Source organism: Talaromyces marneffei, chromosome 1 (assembly GCF_009556855.1).
Source record: "Talaromyces marneffei chromosome 1, complete sequence".
NCBI lineage: Eukaryota > Fungi > Ascomycota > Eurotiomycetes > Eurotiales > Trichocomaceae > Talaromyces > Talaromyces marneffei.
Window position 1 is genome coordinate 1195090 of NC_072348.1, and position 20353 is coordinate 1215442.

At 47.7% G+C, this 20353-nt stretch overlaps 11 protein-coding genes across 11 annotated transcripts; 4 read left to right on the plus strand and 7 right to left on the minus strand.

The window, feature by feature from the left end:
• Positions 1-234: 234 nt before the first annotated feature.
• EYB26_000437 (uncharacterized protein) lies at positions 235-1555 on the minus strand (the record flags this gene model as incomplete). Its single annotated transcript, XM_054259753.1, has 2 exons — positions 235-1241; positions 1291-1555. 2 exons carry the CDS (start codon positions 1553-1555, stop codon positions 235-237), a joined length of 1272 nt encoding a protein of 423 aa, XP_054115728.1.
• A 333-nt stretch (positions 1556-1888) lies between these two features.
• EYB26_000438 (uncharacterized protein) lies at positions 1889-3345 on the plus strand (the record flags this gene model as incomplete). Its single annotated transcript, XM_054259754.1, has 3 exons — positions 1889-1891; positions 1950-2929; positions 2988-3345. The coding sequence occupies 3 exons, from the start codon at positions 1889-1891 to the stop codon at positions 3343-3345; spliced, it is 1341 nt and encodes a 446-aa protein (XP_054115729.1).
• Positions 3346-3436: 91 nt separating this feature from the next.
• Positions 3437-4622, minus strand: EYB26_000439 (uncharacterized protein; the record flags this gene model as incomplete). The annotated part of the gene is made up of 2 exons (XM_054259755.1): positions 3437-4069; positions 4125-4622. The coding sequence occupies 2 exons, from the start codon at positions 4620-4622 to the stop codon at positions 3437-3439; spliced, it is 1131 nt and encodes a 376-aa protein (XP_054115730.1).
• A 1860-nt stretch (positions 4623-6482) lies between these two features.
• EYB26_000440 (uncharacterized protein) lies at positions 6483-8165 on the minus strand (the record flags this gene model as incomplete). The annotated part of the gene is made up of 1 exon (XM_054259756.1): positions 6483-8165. The coding sequence occupies one exon, from the start codon at positions 8163-8165 to the stop codon at positions 6483-6485; it is 1683 nt and encodes a 560-aa protein (XP_054115731.1).
• Positions 8166-8459: 294 nt separating this feature from the next.
• Positions 8460-10083, minus strand: EYB26_000441 (uncharacterized protein; the record flags this gene model as incomplete). Its single annotated transcript, XM_054259757.1, has 6 exons — positions 8460-8671; positions 8724-9017; positions 9074-9578; positions 9640-9763; positions 9818-9849; positions 9904-10083. The coding sequence occupies 6 exons, from the start codon at positions 10081-10083 to the stop codon at positions 8460-8462; spliced, it is 1347 nt and encodes a 448-aa protein (XP_054115732.1).
• A 197-nt stretch (positions 10084-10280) lies between these two features.
• EYB26_000442 (uncharacterized protein) lies at positions 10281-11106 on the plus strand (the record flags this gene model as incomplete). The annotated part of the gene is made up of 3 exons (XM_054259758.1): positions 10281-10311; positions 10371-10493; positions 10547-11106. 3 exons carry the CDS (start codon positions 10281-10283, stop codon positions 11104-11106), a joined length of 714 nt encoding a protein of 237 aa, XP_054115733.1.
• Positions 11107-11207: 101 nt separating this feature from the next.
• EYB26_000443 (uncharacterized protein) lies at positions 11208-12599 on the minus strand (the record flags this gene model as incomplete). The annotated part of the gene is made up of 2 exons (XM_054259759.1): positions 11208-12344; positions 12405-12599. 2 exons carry the CDS (start codon positions 12597-12599, stop codon positions 11208-11210), a joined length of 1332 nt encoding a protein of 443 aa, XP_054115734.1.
• Positions 12600-12817: 218 nt separating this feature from the next.
• On the plus strand, positions 12818-14293 carry EYB26_000444 (uncharacterized protein; the record flags this gene model as incomplete). Its single annotated transcript, XM_054259760.1, has 2 exons — positions 12818-13060; positions 13112-14293. 2 exons carry the CDS (start codon positions 12818-12820, stop codon positions 14291-14293), a joined length of 1425 nt encoding a protein of 474 aa, XP_054115735.1.
• A 248-nt stretch (positions 14294-14541) lies between these two features.
• Positions 14542-16547, minus strand: EYB26_000445 (uncharacterized protein; the record flags this gene model as incomplete). The annotated part of the gene is made up of 6 exons (XM_054259761.1): positions 14542-15411; positions 15461-15967; positions 16027-16041; positions 16111-16255; positions 16370-16383; positions 16455-16547. The coding sequence occupies 6 exons, from the start codon at positions 16545-16547 to the stop codon at positions 14542-14544; spliced, it is 1644 nt and encodes a 547-aa protein (XP_054115736.1).
• A 400-nt stretch (positions 16548-16947) lies between these two features.
• On the minus strand, positions 16948-18118 carry EYB26_000446 (uncharacterized protein; the record flags this gene model as incomplete). Its single annotated transcript, XM_054259762.1, has 4 exons — positions 16948-17002; positions 17057-17834; positions 17891-17933; positions 17990-18118. The coding sequence occupies 4 exons, from the start codon at positions 18116-18118 to the stop codon at positions 16948-16950; spliced, it is 1005 nt and encodes a 334-aa protein (XP_054115737.1).
• A 599-nt stretch (positions 18119-18717) lies between these two features.
• On the plus strand, positions 18718-20090 carry EYB26_000447 (uncharacterized protein; the record flags this gene model as incomplete). The annotated part of the gene is made up of 7 exons (XM_054259763.1): positions 18718-18794; positions 18852-18865; positions 18926-18945; positions 19009-19118; positions 19178-19509; positions 19561-20032; positions 20084-20090. 7 exons carry the CDS (start codon positions 18718-18720, stop codon positions 20088-20090), a joined length of 1032 nt encoding a protein of 343 aa, XP_054115738.1.
• Between the last annotated feature and the right edge of the window lie 263 nt (positions 20091-20353).

Consider the following 20353-nt stretch of genomic DNA (forward strand, 5'->3'; position numbering starts at 1 on the left):
CAGATCGCAGAAACGTTCGCGACACGGCGCTAACCCGATTTGGTAACACATAGAATAGCAACATTTTCGAAAGAACTCACGTTCAGCGACAGATGAAAATAAAGAAGCCGATCTACATAGTTATTAAGATTAAGAAAGGTAACATTGAATATCCTCTCACAGATGAACTATTGTATTGCATATGGGTTGACCGCTCTTAACGTTCGTTGTATGATTACATAGCAAACAAAATGTCTATTCCAACAGGGACGCTTGGTTGGCGTACAAAACCTCCACTACGTTGTTCAGCTTCTCAATCGTCTGCAATGCCGCATCATAGCCTTTGTCCCTCTCTGTTTCCTCAAAGACGATCAAGCAGCCGGCTCCTTGGTCCAACACACCGATGATGACCTTGTCTAGAATCATCTGTGACAGTTTCCTCTCCACCTGCTGAGTATCTAAGCCAACCATTTTGGCAATGTGATCAATTTCTACTCGACTGAATGGCTCAATGACCTTGATAAGGTTCTGTTCCAGCATGGCGTCGTAGAGTCGGCGGAGGTGGTTGCGGATGAAAACGTCGCCGCCAAGCTCGTATCGGTAATCCGAAAGTGCCTTCTCATACTCTTCCAAAGATCTGTTGGCGTGAGCACGAGCAACAGCTTTCATGGCCTCAAGTCGTGTGCTTGCATACTTCAAAGCTTGCTTTGAGCCGAGCAGATTCGTCACATCATCTACGAGGTTGAGCATAATCTTGCAGAGAAGCATATACTGCAGTGCCGCCGTGGCCTTTTCTGTATCATCGACGGAGCTATAACCTTCAAGAGCTTCGATGAAGTATGAGTACGCCGTGTTGAAATCCTTATCTTCTGCGTGTAACATTCCACTCTGCATGTCGAGACCAGCTTGTAAGGTAGGAGGAGTGTAGACGGCTGAGGCGGAAGTACGGGCTGAAGTCAAGGCTGCGCGTGCCTTGGGCTGATTCCCTAGAGCATGGTAGACTCGTGATTCCAAGAGCTGGATCTCGACCAACACAACCTTGTCGTCCAGCCGCTTCAGCTCCCGGAGAAGAGAGTTGATCAAAGTCAGAGCATCGTAGTAGGATTGCTTTTGCATGTAAATTGCCACTAAACGTGTTTCTAAGCTCTGTCGGAGGAATGATCGACGCTCGGAGACTGCCCATTCTATCGATGACTTGATGACGGCGACCTGAATCTCGATCGTGTTCGGAATCTCGCTCAGCAAATCCAAGAGCTGTCGCACTGTATGATGTTAGAGATGAATTACAGCTTCGAGAAATTAATGACTCACCAAGCTTGGCTGTCTTTGCCTTTGCAAATGAAGAAAATGCATCACGACTCGTTTTGATTAGCTCAGCAAGCTCATGTGCCTTCTTGTTATCCCGATACAGCTCTCCCAGCCCAACCAGAGCTGCCTCGTAGTCTCTTGAGGCCGACTCAGTCTTGCCAACGCCGCCCGATAGCACGTCCCGGTATATTTGCTCAGCTTTGGCAGGGTCCTTTGATGCAAGTGACTTTGCTTCCTCGATACGCTCACTGGCGGACGTGGAAGCCATGATGTGGTCGATGTGTCGGATGCGAGCGCAGCCGAAGATGGGGTAGATTGTCTATGTGAGAGGTGAATGTATCTCGAAAATGGTTCTTGAAGATGTATCTGTGTATTTCGTAGGTGATGGATTGAGATTGGAAGTTGGTAGTTGGAGATCAACAAGAGCTCTCTCTCTGGCGGGCAAGCGTCACTTGAGCTGCCAACCCTGCGAGCTTGCGGCAACAACGGAAGGCGCCAATCAGCACGGTGCAGCGGGTCCTCCAAATATTTTTATCTCCGCCAGTCTCGAATTTATTTTCTTCTTCATGTCCAGATTGTGATTAACCACAAGTCAGTCAAAATGGTATGTTTGATTTATTACTCTATATTTCTGCGCTAGTCTGTACTGACAATCATGACAGAAAATCAAGACCCTCTCGCGGTCTGCTGCCTCGCAGCAAGCGCCAGGTTCGAGCGTTGCAAGATTGCAAAGAAACCTGGACCCAGCACAGCATCCGTTTGAGCGAGCACGAGAATATACGAGAGCCTTGACTGCAACCAAAATGGACCGCATGTTTGCTGCACCGTTTATCGGTCAGCTGGACAGGGGACATATTGACGGCGTATATACCATGGCTAAAGACCCAGGTTCTTTGGAGCGTTTCGCAAGTGGTTCGGGCGATGGAGTCGTCAAAGTGTGGGATATGGAGACAAAAAACGAAGTATGGAACACACAAGCGCATGAAAATATCGTCAAGGGTCTTTGCTGGACTCCAGATCGCAAACTTCTTTCCTGCGCTAGCGACAAGACCGTCAAACTTTTTGATCCATATAATTCTTCGCCAGAGGCACCACCATTAGCGACTTTCCTTGGCCAAACACCATTCACCAGCGTCTCACATCATCGCAATGAATCTGCGTTTGCTGCGGCGTCGTCTGTCATATCCATTTACGATCTGTCCAGGCCTTCTGCAAATGCATCTCAAACTCTCCACTGGCCAACTAGTACCGATACCATCACATCCGTTGCATTCAACCAGACAGAAACTTCAATTCTTGGATCGACAGCAAATGACCGCTCTGTTGTCGTATATGATCTGCGAACATCAACGCCAGTTGCTAAAGTTATCCTTACTCTTGCGTCCAATGCCATTTCTTGGAATCCTATGGAAGCTTTCAACTTCGCTGTTGCTAACGAAGATCATAATGCGTACATGTTTGACATGCGAAAGATGGATCGTGCCTTGAATATCTACAAAGACCATGTTGCCGCCGTTATGGATGTTGAATTCAGTCCAACTGGCGAAGAATTGGTTACAGCATCCTATGACCGCACAATACGATTGTTCAACAGAAATCGGGGTCGCTCGAGAGATGTATACCATACACAGCGAATGCAGAGGTGAGTCTAGTCTTTAACTTTTATCATCTAGGTGTTGTTGCTCATCATTTATGTACAGAGTTTTCTCGGCCATGTTCACTCCCGATAACAACTACGTCTTGTCTGGATCCGACGATGGAAACATCCGTATATGGCGCACCAACGCATCATCACGAGCCAGCATTAAGAGCGCCAAACAGCGTCAGCAACTCGAATACGATCAGGCGCTTATTCGCCGGTATTCTCACATGCCGGAGATTCGCAGGATTAAGAATTACCGCCATGTACCCAAGGCCATCAAGAAGGCAGGAGAGATCAAGAAGGAGGAGCTTGCGGCTATCAAACGAAGGGTGGATAATGTTCGGAAACACACCAAGAAAGGCAGTATGCCTCCGCGATCTGAGCGAGAGAAGGTGGTTCTGGCGACTGAACAATAGGTTCATATGCATGATAGCGAGTATTATCCGATGTTCATGTTGTCATCCGATTACTTTGACAGATTGAGATGTCATCGTCTATATGCCTCACTCATATATCGCTCTCTGATCCACTCTCAGGCACGCTTTCTGGTTGGAAAACGTTACGGTTATACGCTTTTGCAACAGCGGTGTCGATTCCGCTCAGGTGACGGGCGAGCCTTTGGATGGATGCAGGCAGTACAGCATACCAATTCACCAGCTTGGCAAAGGCTGGCAATCTAATGACACCACTTTGTCCATTATCAATAGCCGACACAATTTCATACGCGACTTGGATAGGCTCGAGAATTGGGGCAAAGAATCGACTTGGTGTCTCAATCCCATTGAACAGAGGTGTCGAGAGCTGTCCCGTTTCTACCAACAATGTCTTGATCTTATCATCATGGCCGGAGGCTCTCAGCTCAGCCTCGAGTGATTTATGCAGTGCGCTCAGACCAGCTTTGCTGACTGAATAATCCGAGAGACCGGCAGGTGTAAGATAGCCCAGAACAGAGCTCACATTCACTATGACGCCGCCTATGTTGGTTTCCAGCATCGCCGGTAAAAAGGTTTGCATCAGATGGAATGGCGCTAGGAGGTTTGTTTGGATTGTTTTCGTCATGGATCCGGGGGTTAGTGACAGCAATGGCACACCATGTACAGACGCTGCGGCGCAATTGATGAGCACCGTCGGTCTTCCCAGCTGTATGTCACATCAGTCAGCTTAGTTTAGATATACCACAATCATAAAAACCTACATCATCCTCAATCTTCTTAGCCGTCATCTCCACAGCCTTCCTATTCCCGACATCGCACTGATAATACTCCACGCCCGACAGCTCATGCCACCCATCCACCTCGGCGACCTCCTTAATATCCAATACCGCAACACTAGCACCCCTCATTCCATAAATCTGCGCAATAAGCTGTCCCAACCCACTTCCCCCACCAGTAATCACAATAACCTCATGACTCGGCTCCACCTCCCGAGGCAAACCATACGCCAACCGACGATTGAGCATGCTCGCGGCCGCAAGTAACGTAAGGAAGGTCGCGTACCCTACCGCGATGATCCATGCTGGATGGTCGGTGGGCGTGACCTGCGCGCGGAGACAGAGGACGACGATCCATGCGACGAAGGGGTGGAGGAAGGTTTGGTGCAGGACTTTGATGATTAGGTCAAGGTTGAAGTGTTCGTACCATTTTTGAGCTAGGCGGGGGGTTATGGGACGGGGTGAGGTTGTGATTTTCTCCATTTTGTGGTTGTGGCCTTCGGTGGTGAGTTGATAAGGGACTCGACGCATGTAAAGCTCTCGTATCGTACCAGCGATCGGAGATTGTATTGTGTAGACTCGATGCTCGTTCAGCTACTATTCAAACGGGCTGTCGGGTTATTTATTAATAATATTGCGGTTTTGCGATGCGTTTGTTGCAATGTAACGGTGTCTCGTCATCGACTTCTTTTGGCGCCGGAAACTGCTGAGCCCAAGGACGAAGTGACACTAGAAATAGAAGAAGTTCGGCAAGCCGAGACTTAATAACGAGGTAGTATCATGGTATAGAATAAAAAGGAAGAATAGTGCTATCGATAATAAGGAAAGTAGCACCTTAAATACCGAAAAAGAGGAACCCCAACATCTGACACGAGGTGAAGCCTGAAACGGTTTCAGTCCCGACTGGCGGCCGCGAATAGATCAATACCGGTATTAATGGCGGGGACGGACCTAGGCCTGAAGTAGTAGTATATTAGCTAGGTACACCTACAATGATTCTCAAAGGAGGCTCCGGTTTAGTTAACTAGTTCTTGTTATTATTACGTAGTTACTAAGTTAATCTTTGAGAATTGATTATAACTATTGTATTGTCGTAGAAGGAGATAACCGACTCAACGCCGATATGTACGTAGTTTACAGTGGATAGAACAACAGCTCGAATATCATGTAGCTCGATAAATCACTGGAAGACACGGATCTTTGTCCAAACCAGTGGCTAGAGGTTGATGAAATTGCTTGAAGCAGTCATTGCCTCCAGATCCTGGTTTATACAGGTGCACATTGCACTCCGCACATAGCCATTGCGTTCGTGGAATAGGCACTAGCGGCATTTCATTCCGCAGTTCATTGCGACTCATTCGGGTCTTGCCCTTGGCCTTGGATTGTACATAGTGTAGCTTCCATGATTGAAAACTCGCCGCCGTGTAGAAACTGGATCAACTCGTCGAAGTTGTAAACAGCCACCTGATTCTGGTTGCCAGTACCACCTTCACTGGCTAATTTAGCAATTTGAGCCCGTTTGATAAATTGGGCACGTTTTTAAGTACCTAAATAGGTCGGGATTCAAGTTGGCTTTTGATACGTGAAGATATCGACTCAATTGTTGAAACCGGCACAAGACCATGTATGCAGACACCGTGTGAGCTGCCCCCTCTGAAAGATCTCTATTCCAATATGATTCGGCATTTTAGATGCTCCGTAAATACTCATGTAGATCATGATACCGAAAAAAAAACCATGACTTCTTCTCTATTCGTTGGATGCCAAGTTCGCTGGCAGTCAAATGGATTCTCTCATTCATATTGTTTTGCATCCGCATTGAAATTTGTATTATTGGCAGCAGATTAATAGAAAGTGTCATCGAAAATAAGATAATATCTGGAAGGGTTTTCGGTAATGTCCCAACCTTCAGCGGTTGAATTTGAACGCTTTTTGGCCCTAGTATTTGTGGAGGAGTTGGTCTGGCGCTTGCTTGCTCATCAACTGAGTTTGGTTGCTCTGAGGGGGTAGATCTCACTCTGACTTGTTCTTCGGCTGACCTTGGTGGAGGAGACGGGCGTTGAGATGAATTTTCCTCGCCATTTGGCGCTCTTTCCATGGTTTTCGGGCGAAGTGATCAACACGTATTTTCGAAGATGTTTAACCTCAAATGTTCAGTGCAGACGCGTCTTGAAGTTGAAGATAAATGTTTATGGTGTTGAGATCTGACCAATAAGAGCATGTGTAGATCGGCCACGGCGATAGTGCGGCCTAGCTTACAGTCGAGATACTCTGGTTGGCGACTATATACTCGTACAAAGGCTGACAGTAATGATTCTTCCATTTCAAACTGGCGAATAGTTACTAGCCTCCAACTTGTACTATGGGGATCTTATCGGCGAGAGAATTCGCCTGAGAATAGCTATGCAGTGTGTAGCTAAATGTAGGGCACGCAGGATCATCCAGTAGTATATCAAAGTCATCTTCCTCTGGAGGTAGATGAAATCCGTTTCCAGACCGCGGATATAGGCGATGCTCTTCTACTTCGTATTCCGAACCAGAGTCAGAATCTGCATCAGAATCTTCTTCGTCCACGCTAGGACTTGCTGCATCCTTGGTTTCCATGGTCACTTCTTCCGTCAACTCACTTGCAGCGTGGATTGTGGTTGCGGTTGTGACGGCAAACTTTGATCGTTGTAGATCCTTCAAGTTCTCGGGAAATACTGGTAGAGTGGGGTTTGCTTTAGAAAGCGTGACTAGCATATCAACGAGGGCCGCATGTGAGAGAGATGACAGGTAACCGCGTTGTTCTTCTGCTGTAAACTGCTCGCCACAGACAAGAGGAACAGATGATATCGGTGATGTAATTGACGGAGTATTCTCTTGCTGAGGTGGCAGTTTCAGCTTCAATAAAACTCGGTGTCGCGTTTCAGGCCGGCATTCACTGCAAAACCACTCTGCATCCTTATCATCAATGAGCTCTTGTTTGATGGGAGGATCATGGCAATACTGATGATATGCGTCGTTGCACTCATCGCAAAAGACAATCATGTTGGTGACAGGGCTATGGCCTCTCTGGCAGTGTCGACAAGTGACATTGATTTCTTTTCCGTTCTTGCGATATACTTTCCTGCGCCTCTTTGCGGGGGTCGCAGTCGCCGTACCTGAAGGGGACGACTTTTGCCTTGAAACCGAAACAGGCTCCGGCGATGGAGCGAAGAATGTTGGCCGATTGACCTGACGACCAGACTTTGTTTGCCTCGCGGACGGTAACATATCTTCTGACTCATCATCTGAACTGGAGTCATGGGCTTTGATTTCATCTTCGCTGTCGTGGGCACGCTTTCGCTTGATTCTTCGCTTACGGCTCTTGACGCTAGTTTTTCCTGGTGATGATTTCAATGGAGTGGACTGCTTCTGTGTGATGGTAGGATTGATAGATAAATTTGGTGCAGGAAGAACGGGTTGCGCCTGAATTGCAAGGGTTTGACTGCCATTCGGCTTGTTGTAGGTAAGATCAGACAAGGCCGATGTAGCAGTACCAGGAGCTACTTGCACCACAGATGGCGTAGATGCCTCAGTTAGTGTCTTTGCTATTGGTGCAGGCTTGGGAGGAGCAGAGGTAGGAGCAGGAGCCAAATCTGGATATCCGATCACCCCATTGCGCAGGGCGGTCATTGGATTACTGGCTGATCCAAAGTTATTGAGGAATAGTGAAGCTGTGTTCCACATAGAAGCGTTGCTCAACGGCATTTGTTGAGAATGAAACTGTGTCCCACCAAATTGGCCCGCCGTTTGTAGACTTTGTGAGTACTCTCCAGGTTGAGTGAGAAGTCCAGCAGAGATGGCTTGTGACGGGTGTGTGATCACTGGAGCAACAGATGTCATCGAATTGTTCGCTTGTACTCCGTAGAAGTCGAAGCTGTTAGATGAGGGTACATGCTGGGCATTCTGTAGCATCGAATAAGATGCATCAGATGTTGGCGTGGAGAGTTCCGCCGATTGGGACGGTGGAGGGTTAGGAACCCTACTATTCTGCAAGTCCATGGTTCCAGAGGTTCCTATCTTCCAGTAATAAATCGAAAAGATGCATCGCTTGGGCTCATAATGATCTTTGTCAGCTCAATGGAGATCGTTCTTTCTCCCCACCAGATGACCGTTTTAGAACAACTCGAATTATCACGTGATTCACTCGGCACTTTATGGTGTCCTGGTGGCCGAGAGACCTGCCTCCCTTTGTATCCCTCGAGAAGACTCAGGAAGTAATCGTTAGTATATGGTCAGGCATAATGGCTGTACATTTTTCCTATTTACAGCTCGCGAACGAGCTCCAAAGTCTATCTATGAAATAACTCCCTCCTTTTTCAATGAGAGGACCTCATCTGCGCTATAATCTAACAGCCCTTGAAGCACTTCATCGGTGTGTTGACCCAAGGTAGGGGGTGGCGTCCGAACGCCCGGTTTGGCATGGGAGTATTTGATCGGTGTATTTACAAGTTTCATGGGTCCGCATTCTGGATGATCAATCTCTGTAACCATTCCACGAGCTCGCACTGAAGAAAAAGAATTAGCAAAGACCTCGTCAAAGATCGTGACGCTACTGACCATGCTCGTGATTCAGTGTTGCCTGAATGTCATTCACAGCGGCATATGGCATTCCGCTACCTTCAAAAATATCAAGCCACTCTTGAGTTGTTTTTGTTTTTGTGATCTCTTCAATCAGACTATCGATCTCAACTCGGTTTTCGACCCGGTTGCTGTTCGTGACAAAGCGGTCGTCCGTTTTCCACTCTGGATGCCCGAGTCGGTCACTGAGAACACCAAAAAGTCGGTCGTTGCCGCCGCCAAAGAGAATGTCCCCGTCAAGGGTCTTGTAGCTTCGGTAGGGGACGATTGAGGCTATGATCAAAACTTTAGATCTTGTTCATGCGCCCACTATAGGGATGGGAACTTACGATGAGCTGTGCCCCAACGACCAGAATCCTTCTCCCCACTAATCAAGGCCGAGCTCGCCAAATTGGCAAGAGTCGCAACCTGACAATCGCTCAAACACGCATCAATATACTGCCCTTTACCCGTACGTCCACGTGCAATGATAGCTGCCATGATAGCATTCGATGTATAAAGGCCAGTCGTCAAATCCGTAACCGCAACACCAACTTTAACCGGAGGTCCATCTCTAGATCCCGTGATATGCATCAAACCCATTTCTGCTTCCACCATGACATCGTAGCCAGCTCGGTTGCTGTATGGTCCTGTTTGACCGTAGCCCGTTATACTGGCATATATCAGCTTGGGGTTGATTTTGCTGAGGGTCTCGTAGCCCATGGCGTATTTCTTCAGGCTTCCTGGTAGGTAGTTCTCAACGAGAACGTCGCATTCCTTCACCAGTTTGTGTAAAATCTCAACTCCCGATGTATGTGCAAATGATAGTCCAATAGACTTTTTGTTTCGGTTGGCCTAATCTCATTGCATAAGAACCTGGCATGTTGTATATAGTTGAAGAAACTGGCTGTCTTACCGCGAGATAATAGGCACTTTCACCAGGTCCCTTTTTGGAAGGATCCTGGTATTTCGCAAATGGCGGTCCCCAAGCTCGAGTATCATCGCCTCGTTGCGGGTGCTCGACTTTGATCACATCTGCGCTATAGGTTGTTGTTCAGTACGAAGCGCAAGAATTGCTCAATGAGATGCCATACCCCAAATCTCCCAATATTTGTGTACAATAAGGCTGGAAGAAGCGTCAGTGGGTGATCAATGCTCACAGACTCAATTGAGTACTTACTCCTGCAAGAACCCTGGTCATGTCCAATACACGAATGCCTTCCAAGGGTAGAACGCCAGGAGCCGGGGCTGGTGTAGAATAGCGCCGCAATTGGAATCCAGAGCCCCCTACATACGTAGTAGACCGAAAACTGGCCCTATTGACCAAAAATCCTTGCGATATTATCGTACGACCCTTCATGTTGTACTATGTACATGGACAAATCCCATTCGGCGGTGCAGATAGACCACATACTCCGTACCGGTATTTAAGTCTCCAACCTGGATACCTAACCGGTGATAAGCGGGAACAAATCCGCGGGTACTGGTGTTCCGGGTAAGACAAACGACTCCCCTATCAAGCGAACCCACCTCACTAATCGACGGCTACAAAACACCATGTTCACTGGCCTGGTTGAAACAATTGGGAGTGAGTCTATATATCAGACTGAAGGTATAGTCAAAATGCTAACCATCCTTCTGCTACAGCGGTGACGTCCCTCGAGCCTCTCGACACCAGCGCAAGCGGGGGCGGGGGAACCTCGCTCACTATTGGAAATTGTGCGGAGATTCTTGGAGATGCCCATCTTGGAGACAGCATTGCCGTGAATGGTACAGCTGATCATAGCTATTAAAAAAAGGATAAGCCGCTAATAATGAAACAGGAACATGCTTAACCGTCACAGCCTTCGACAAGGACTGGTTCAAGGTGGGCGTTGCCCCCGAAACCCTTCGCCGGACGAACCTGGGATCTCTACAGAAAGACTCCAAAGTCAATCTTGAGCGCGCCGTCTCCTCCGAGACACGAATGGGCGGTCATTTCGTCCAGGGACATGTTGATACTACCGCGAAGATTCTTTCCGTTACTCCGGACGGAAACGCGCTTACGTTCAGACTGCAACCGAGCGATAAAAGTATTCTACGATATGTCGTCGAAAAGGGATTCATAACGCTCGATGGAGCGAGTCTGACAGTCACGAAAGTGGTTGATGGTGAAAATGGGTATTGGGAAGTCATGCTTATCGCGTATACGCAGGAGAAGATCGTTACAGCTGCGAAAAAGCCTGGCGACGATGTCAATGTTGAGATAGATATGGTTGGTAAATATGTTGAGAAGAGCGTGCAGGCATACTTTGGTCAAAATACTGGTGGTGATTTCACCGTTTTGGAGAGGATGGTTGGGAAGCTTGTGGAGGAGAAACTCCGACAGGCCAAAGCTATCTAAACAATACGTAATAATATTGAATGAAAACACGATATGAAATAAACAGATGTTTCATTTTGATGTCACAAGATTAGACATCGATATATGCATTAATTTTGATTCTACTCTTCCATAGACTCGTCGTCATCACCGCCATCATCCTCGCTGTCCTGCTCAACACCGACTTCCTCGTCATACTCGTCACTATCCCATTCGTAATCATCGTCCATGCTAACATCCTCATCGTCATCAGCATTGTCACCCCCTTGCCCATTGGCTTTTGCTTTAGCTTTATCCTGCTTCTTCTTCTCAATATTCGCCCTCTGTTGCTTCTTGCGCGCTTCCTTCTCCTTCCTCCTCCGGTTCCACTCGTCATCCATCTTCCTGATCTCTTTCTCCGACTTGGAGATGAACTCGTGCCACATGATTCTTCCGCCACATAGTCCTTCCTCGACTTTCTTCAATCGTAATGTCATACGAGGTCCTAGCTCGACTAATTTGACAGCCCTCTTTTCGACATTGGGTTTGCCGGACTGCTTATCCGTTACATTTTCGCCTGCTTTCGCCCGCTGCATCTCGCGCCGACTGAGCACTTTCCTGGTTGTGCTTTCGGTGATTTCGACTTCGGCATCCGTGTCCAGCTCAGTTTCGCTGGCCGACGTGTAACCGCCAGCGGCGGGATCGAGAAGATAATCAGCAACATCCTCCAATTTGCCCAGATTAGGCAAGCTCTTCTTGGGATCCTTATGTCTTTGCAAAGTCGGGTCGAGGCGACGTATCCTCTTCGAAACACCAGTCTTTCTCGTAGTAATTGCGTAATGGCGAAGTTTCAGGATATAAGAATCATCGTTAGGCGACTTCTCTCGGTTCACCATCATCACACGGCGAATCGAAGTCAGTGGTGTAGCCTGAGGGTTGATAGGAGGGAATAAAGATTGAAAAACAGTCGTGGCAAGCGATTCTAGACGTTTGGGTATCTTGGAGTTTTCGTCGGCGTCGGGGGTATTGAAGTTGTTCATGACTAAAAGAGGAGGTGTTCGGTGATCCTGTCCACCGCCGCGGGGGTGTTTGAGAGCTTTGGCAACATCTTTGCAGAGAGAGTAGTTTTCCACTTTGAAATGAAACGTTGGACCGCGAGGAGTTAGGGCGAGGCGCATGTTTGTGTTTCCAGTGCTTGATTTTGAGAATAGAATGAGATGCGTGACGCCGAGCGGTCCTGCCATGACAACGTAGTCTTTGAGCTTGTTGGCTCTTCGTTCCTATGATTTGAGTTAATAAGCACACTCTTTCTTACTGAAGCTGACAGGCCGAATGCTTACCTTAAGACGACTCGCTGTGTCTGGCTCCATCATCAAGCGAAAATCTTTGGCTAGCTGGCTGACACTTGAACCGACTTCACTTGCTCCAACTCGAATGACCATCGACTTGGGCGATTGGGAAGCGGCATTTTTCGAATTAGCGGCCTCATTCTGGCCGTGAGCCTGGGTCCGCTTCTTGGTACGTCTTCTCGCCATTATGCTGGTTGATATGTCAATTGCTGAAGCTGATTTAGAATTGTTGGTCAAGCAGATTATTTTTTCCGATAAGATATTGATTGGAGAAATTGGGCCGGGTTATCGATTTTGCGGCGCTAAAATAATTTTTTGCGGGTCTGTGATAGGCTCCGGCGGGGATTTGTTCATCATCAATCTTTTTTTTTGTAAACACCACAAGAAAAGAAAATATCCTGAAGATGCCTGCACTCAAGAAACGCAAGATCTCTCATGAGAAGCTAGTCGAGAAAGACGAGGTCTCGGACGATGCCAGCTCGTCAGAAGAAGAAGTCCAAGACCGCGACGAAAAAGATGAAGCTGACAGCGCTCCCAAAACATTCAAAGACCTGGGATTGATCCCCCAGCTCTGTGAAGCATGCGAGACCCTGGGATATAAGGCACCGACTGCCATTCAAGCGGAATCTATACCATTAGCTTTGCAGGTATTTCTATCTTTACCCTTGTCATGGTCACTTAACTAACTTTTACCGCAGAATCGAGATTTGATCGGTCTAGCAGAAACAGGATCTGGAAAAACAGCCGCCTTTGCATTACCCATCCTACAAGCCCTCATGGACAAACCTCAGCCTTTCTTCGGATTAGTCCTTGCCCCGACCCGTGAGTTGGCATATCAAATATCCGAAGCCTTTGAGGCCCTCGGATCAACGATCTCGGTTCGAAGTGTCGTCCTAGTCGGAGGTATGGATATGGTGCCCCAGGCTATTGCGATTGGTAAACGGCCACATATCATCGTCGCTACTCCCGGTCGATTACTCGATCATCTCGAAAACACAAAGGGGTTCAGTCTGCGAAGCCTGAAGTATCTCGTTATGGACGAAGCGGATCGTCTGCTAGACATGGATTTCGGCCCGATTATCGATAAGATTCTCAAAGTCCTGCCCAGGGAGAGACGCACGTTTCTCTTCTCGGCGACTATGAGCTCCAAGGTGGAAAGTTTGCAACGCGCCTCCCTGAGCAACCCGCTCCGTGTATCGGTTTCGTCGAACAAGTACCAGACCGTCTCGACACTCCTCCAATATTACATGTTTATTCCACACAAGCATAAGGACGTCCATCTCATTTGGCTGTTGAATGAACATATTGGTCAGACCACTATCATATTTACCCGTACGATTCACGAAACGAATCGTCTTGCACTTCTCACCAGATTTTTGGGATTTTCGGCCATTGCTTTACATGGTCAACTATCCCAGAGCAGCAGATTGGCATCGATATCGAAGTTTCGCTCGAAAACGCGCTCAATTTTGATTGCCACCGATGTTGCTGCTCGAGGTCTTGATATTCCATCCGTCGATCTCGTGCTCAACTACGACCTGGCCGCAGACAGCAAAACACACGTGCACCGAATTGGTCGAACAGCCCGAGCCGGAAAATCGGGAAAAGCCATCAGTCTAGTCACACAGTACGATGTTGAGGTCTGGCTTCGCATTGAAAAGGCTCTGGATAAAAAATTACCTGAATACAAAGTCGAGAAGGACGAGGTATTGATCCTTTCTGATCGAGTCAGTGAGGCGCAACGACAGGCTATCACTGAGCTGAAGGATATGGATGAGAAAAAGAATGGCAGTGGTGGTAAGGGATCAGGGATGAGAGGCAGGAGGTTTGGGAACGGTGGGAAGCGAGGACGCGATAATATGGATCAGGAGGAGGGTTAATTTTTATCCTATGAGCCAGTATTTAATCTCAATATTGATGGATTCTTACTACAGACGTTACTGAGAATTATACTCTTGCCGAAATGATAGTATTCGATGTTCTAATTCATTGCTTCAGTCATGTCATTTTATCGCCATGTTGCAATACAATACCGGGCTGCAAAAGAGAGGAGAGATTCGTTCATCCGTTCTTTTATTTTGCTTTTTCATCTTGAAATACGTAATTCATTAGATGTGCAAGGCAATGCTTAGGAATCACCGCCAGAGCCAGCTTCCTTCACGACGTTGGCGACCCGTGTGGCTAGATCATCGGCTTCAGATCTGCTGGCAGCCTCTGCATACACGCGTACAGCGTCTTCTGTACCACTTGCACGTGCAAAGCTGCGACCTTTGTTGTAACGGGACTGCAGAGCGTCAATCTTATCCTGAATTCCTGCAGGGGATTCGAGCTTGCGTTCAGCATCAATAGTTTTGAAGATTGAGCGGTCGGCAACTTCAACGCGGACAAGACGAGAAGGCAAGTCGGTGTAGGTACCGAGCCATTCCTTGGTGGTCCATCCCTTGTGAGCCAAGATTGCCTCGACGAGGAGCATATCCGACAGAGCGTCTCCAACTGCTTGGTTGATCAGATCCGTCAGACCGATGAGAGACTCAAGTGCTTGTTGTTGGGCAGGTGATTGGGGTTCCGCGCTCTTGATGGTCTTGAGTGCGTTTTCTGAGAAGGTCACGGTTCCGTGGCCGTTAGCTTCGAAATAGACACCAACGTCATATCGCATGGCTGCGTGGTGGAGATGCTTGACACCCGTCTTTGTGCATACGGCAGGGAGTTTGAGAACTTTTTCGATGTATTCGGTGCTTGCACCGTTGGCATAAGCGGTTTGGACGACACCGATTTTCAGCTTCTGTGCAATGCCAGCGTTGCGGGCTAGATCGCCAATGAAGGAAGCTGCAAGCGTTGCAATGCGATCTCCATCGAGCAATCGGAACACATTGTTCTCGTCTATGAAGTAGTACACCAATCGATCGGCGTCACCATCTAAAGATGCACAACGGTCCAACTGTGCGGCCTTGGAGGAAGGAGGAGCTCGTTGTTTGGTTTTGACGTAGTCGGCACCGCACTTGATAATTGTTAGATTGGGGTCCTAAATTAAAGAATCTTTGACCCACCTCAAAGTTAAGACTATTTGGGTCAATGACATTGTCGTTGACAATCTTGATGTCAATACCACCTTCCGCTGCAGATGGAAGACATTTAATGAGTTCGTGAAGCTTGGGACCACCAACACCATTGGCGCAGTCAACAGTTAGGTGACCTTGAATCTTGACACCCTTCATAACCTTCTTGAAGGCTCCACCTAGTTTCTCATAGTAGCCTTGCTCTGTAGGCTCGCCGTATTCATATGGAGTGCCCAGGGTGTTTTTGCATCGAACAATGTAGTGCAACTGAGGGGTGGTCATGAACTTGAAGTCCACAAATTCGACTTCAGTGGCAGTCAGGGCCGCACTGAGGATTCCTACCAGACGAGAACCAGATGCGCGAGTATCACGGGCAAATACCACTCGTGCAGGGTTGTCCATTTTGATGTCGATCTCCTTGATCAGGTCATTGTATACATCTGCCACTTTGTCGAGGGGCGCGTTTGCCAATTTTGTTGCATATGGCTCCCACTCAGCCTGGACATCGTCAATATGGAGTTTTCAGAGAGTCATCGGGGTTGAATCTATCGGCTTACCTCAAGCATTTCGCCCTGTTTAGTTCAAGACATGATATTAGCATCCCTCCCGCGTCAATCGTACGAGCTACACCGCAAACTTACCATAGGGTCAACCAGCTTCACACCATTGTCCTCGGCGGGATTGTGACTTGCTGTAACCATAACACCAATCCATTGGCCATTGAGCTTCTTTGATCGAAGGCCGGCGAGAAGTCCTACAGCGAAGACGACTGTGTTGAGCAGATCTCTGTTGGCAATGCGGGGTTGCTAGTCAGCCGGTATGAGCTAACAACAAGCATGCTTATGAAGGGAAACGAAGTTGGCGAGAACAAGGGCGTAGATTCGCTCAGTGCATACTTACGCTTTCATGCGGAACTAGAAATTATCAGGTTAGCAAGGACGAAGGTAGAGTTAACTGCAAAGAGCAGGCATGGAGCACAGCTTACCCCCGCGGTACCATATTCAAACACCCGTCCCTCAGGAAAACGATATTTAGCAGCGGCCTCAGCAATGGCCTGGTGGATTGCAGGAGACGCCATTGAGGCGGTAATCTGAGATATTATTTTGCTTTGTATCACAGGATAATTGAAAACTCCGAGATGGACAAAGAGAGAAAGAAAGGTGGTTTATGTAGGAGGTGAATGAAACAGTCTCAGCTGGGAGGGTAAACTGAGTGGAGCCGTGCCCGCCGTGGAGACGCCCCTTGAACCTAGCCCTCTCAGCCAGGCTGAGCCATGGCGTTTCTCTAAATAAATGCTTCCCAACGTTGGGTTACCCCTAATGTCTTGGTTTTGGTCACGCTCCATAGCTGGAACGGCCCCAACTGTTTCTACTCATAGTACGTATTGTAGACGCAAGGAGTGCTATTCTGGTTCTAGCACCCGTATAAACAGCTTATATTACAGGAAATCACGATATCAATCAGCTTATGCCATAGACTCAAGCCTTCAACCTCTGCGTGGCCAAGTCGTTTTTGGCGTCTTGAATGATAAATCTACAAATTTCTGATCAGTATCCGCATTGACAATACAAAAGAAGAGCAACTTACAGATACCACCATGCAGTGGGTATAACTGTCCCCAGATGCCACAAGGCATGTGCATCAATCAATCCCCACCACGGCGGGAAATCAAAGAGCTCTAGGCTCATTGCCAGCGAGATCCAAAGAACAATCATGGCGGGCCAGGCCATCCATGGCTTCTTTGGCTCTTTTCTGTACCGGTAGATACTGAATGCCGTCCAAAGGATATTCTGAATGACTCCGACGACAACATTCGCAATCATATTGTAAGTGTAATCCCACGACCAGAATGTGAGATAGGACACGTGTGCAATGTATAGTCCAACACAGAGATAGGTCCAAAGTCGACTCAGTGTTGGTTTGAAACGTGGTCGTTCCTGGTCCAGACGGAAAACGCGAATAACCACGAGATAAAGTCCGTAGAGAATACTGGCACCGGCAGCCCAGTAGTCCAATTTCTCAGTCAAGGGGAAATCCCGTGTGTGAAACAGCATGCTGAAAATCCAACTCGCGTATCCAAAGTATCCGAACCCAAAATAGTATTTGCGTAGAGGGTACGAGGCCGGAATCGACGACTCAACCCACCGCAGTCCGTAGTAATGAGCTAGGAAATTAAGTAAGGAGAAGAGCACAGAGAAAATCTCCTGCATGCCGAGAACTCTGTAGAATGGCCATTTTCCATGGAATTGTACGATAGGTTGCAGCATTGGGAATTCTCGGTTGACTCTGCGCTCGGTGATAACATGTTGGCAGGTGTAATCGCATTCCGCGGCGCAAGTCCATAGCATGAGACGGAGGTAGATAGCTGTGGTTCGTATGTCAGACGGAGAAAGAACAAAAAGGTGAATGGGCGAAACTCACGTATGGCAGAATTGCCATCTTGGCAATTCTCTTCTTTACATATCTAACATCGGCTGTGAGAACTGATCAGAGTAGCGTAGATCTGAAAGATGCCATTACCTTTACACATTCTTTGAAATCGGGCAATCGATCTCCAAGTGAAGCCGCCGACTGCCCGACGAGGAGTGCTAGTATGAAAAGACAGAGAGAGGCTTTTGAGACATAGGACAATGACCGGAAGACTTGCATCTTGTAGATTGGCCCTGTCGGATGAAGCTGGGGGAAGTCGCGAGAGCATCAGCCTGGGACATCTGGTCAATGAGAGCTAACTTAGACGGGCACTATGTGATTACATAAGGCCGGTCTTTCGTATTGTGTGATTGGCCAATCGTTAAAGGTGGGATGCTTAGCTTGCACAGCTGCTGCCCAAGCACAATGTCGAGGAGCTTCTAACTCGATATGTTCCCGGTGAATTTGACAGTGGTCTCTATGTTGCTATAGTAGTCTTGAGCTCAGCGATTGATAATGAAGCAGACACAGCAAGATACAGAGGACCCCGAAGAGAGAAAAGTACGACGAGTAGACAGGTTATCCACAACCCCCCCCCCCATATTTCACGTGCCGGCCTAAGCCACTTGGCGTTAGAGCCCCTCCAAGTGGGCTAAAAGCAAGAGCAAATCGCCAAATAAGAAAAAAAAAAATCGGCTAGACTGAGATACGATAGGAAGGAAGCATCTATCAACTCTTTATCTCTTCTCTTTTTTCCCTACAATCCCGCTTTACTTTTTCTTACTCTTCATCTTTTTGCATTTTTTCATTTCCGGAATTTGAAAACAGTATCCAAAATCATGGCTGAAGGAGGCATTAGTAGCAGCGCCGATCGTATGGTGGGCGCTGACCACGCTGAAGTTCGCTACTTCACTAGGTATGTGCAAACCACTGTCAATTTTTCATGTTTAATTGCTAACGACTTTATTGACAGCTACGATCATCATGGTATTTGACATCAAATCTATCTTTATTGGTTATTACTAACAAGATGCTATTTGAAATCAGGCATTCATGAGGAGATGCTGGTAGGTACACACATTCGGAACTTTTGACCTGGATTGGAAACTGATTTTTTTGGTCATCTACAGAAAGACGATGTCCGTACTCGGTCCTACCGTGATGCCATCTACCAGAACAAGCACATCTTCAAGGACAAGGTCGTCCTTGATGTCGGATGTGGTACCGGCATTCTCAGCATGTGAGCAGTCATACTTCGAGAGTATGTGTATCACCACAACTGACCGTTTGCTTTGTTAGGTTCGCCGTCCGTGCCGGCGCAAAACACGTTATTGGTGTCGACATGTCTTCTATCATCGAAAAGGCTCGTGAAATCGTTGCCGTGAACGGTATGGCCGATAAGATCACTCTCCTGCAGGGAAAGATGGAAGAGGTGAATCTTCCTTTCCCCCAGGTTGACATTATTGTGTCCGAGTGGATGGGATATTTCCTTCTCTACGAGAGCATGCTGGACACCGTTCTCTATGCCCGTGATAGATACCTTGCTCCGGGGGGAAAGATCTTCCCTGATCAGGCTACCATCTACGTTGCTGGTATTGAAGACGGCGAGTACAAGGACGATAAGATCGGATGTAAGTTTTCACACTATCAACACAAAGGATAATACTAATTAGTCGTCACAGTCTGGGACAACGTTTATGGCTTCAACTACAGCCCCATGAAAGATGTTGCCCTGACCGAGCCCCTCGTCGACACCGTTGAAATGAAGGCTGTTGTCACGGACCCCTGCGCCGTGCTCACCTTGGATCTGTACACAGTCACACCCGCAGACTTGTCCTTCAAAGTCCCATACTCGCTTCCCGTTAAGCGTAATGACTTCATCCATGCCATCATCGCCTGGTTCGATATCCAATTCACCGCGTGCCACAAGCCCATCACTTTCTCTACTGGTCCTCACGCCAAGTACACCCACTGGAAGCAAACCGTCTTCTATTTGCGGGATGTCTTGACTGTTGAGGAAGAGGAGGCAGTCAGCGGAGTCCTCGAAAACAAGCCGAACGCAAAGAACAAGCGTGATCTTGATATCAAGCTCTCTTACACTTTGGAGACACGGGATCCGATCCGTTACGCTCAAGGCGAGTGCGAGTACAAGATGTGAGTCTCTGCTTCCCAACAATTGAAGCTTCAGTTGGCTAACGATGGCAGGTGCTAAATCAAAATAATTGAATCTTTTGGATTACTATACTTACCCTACCTCAACTTTGGGTCCACACCATCTACACATATGCCTTTTTTTTTCTCTGTCTGCTATTGTTTAATCCATTATGGGCGTTTTACGGGGCTGCTGTCTGTGTGTTGGAAGAAAAAAGGCAAAAACTGAGCATGTTAGGCGCTACGATTAGGTCGTCAAAAAGAGATGGATGAGATGATGAAGAAATCATGATAATGAGCTCCTCGCAAACTTTTGTTTTGCAA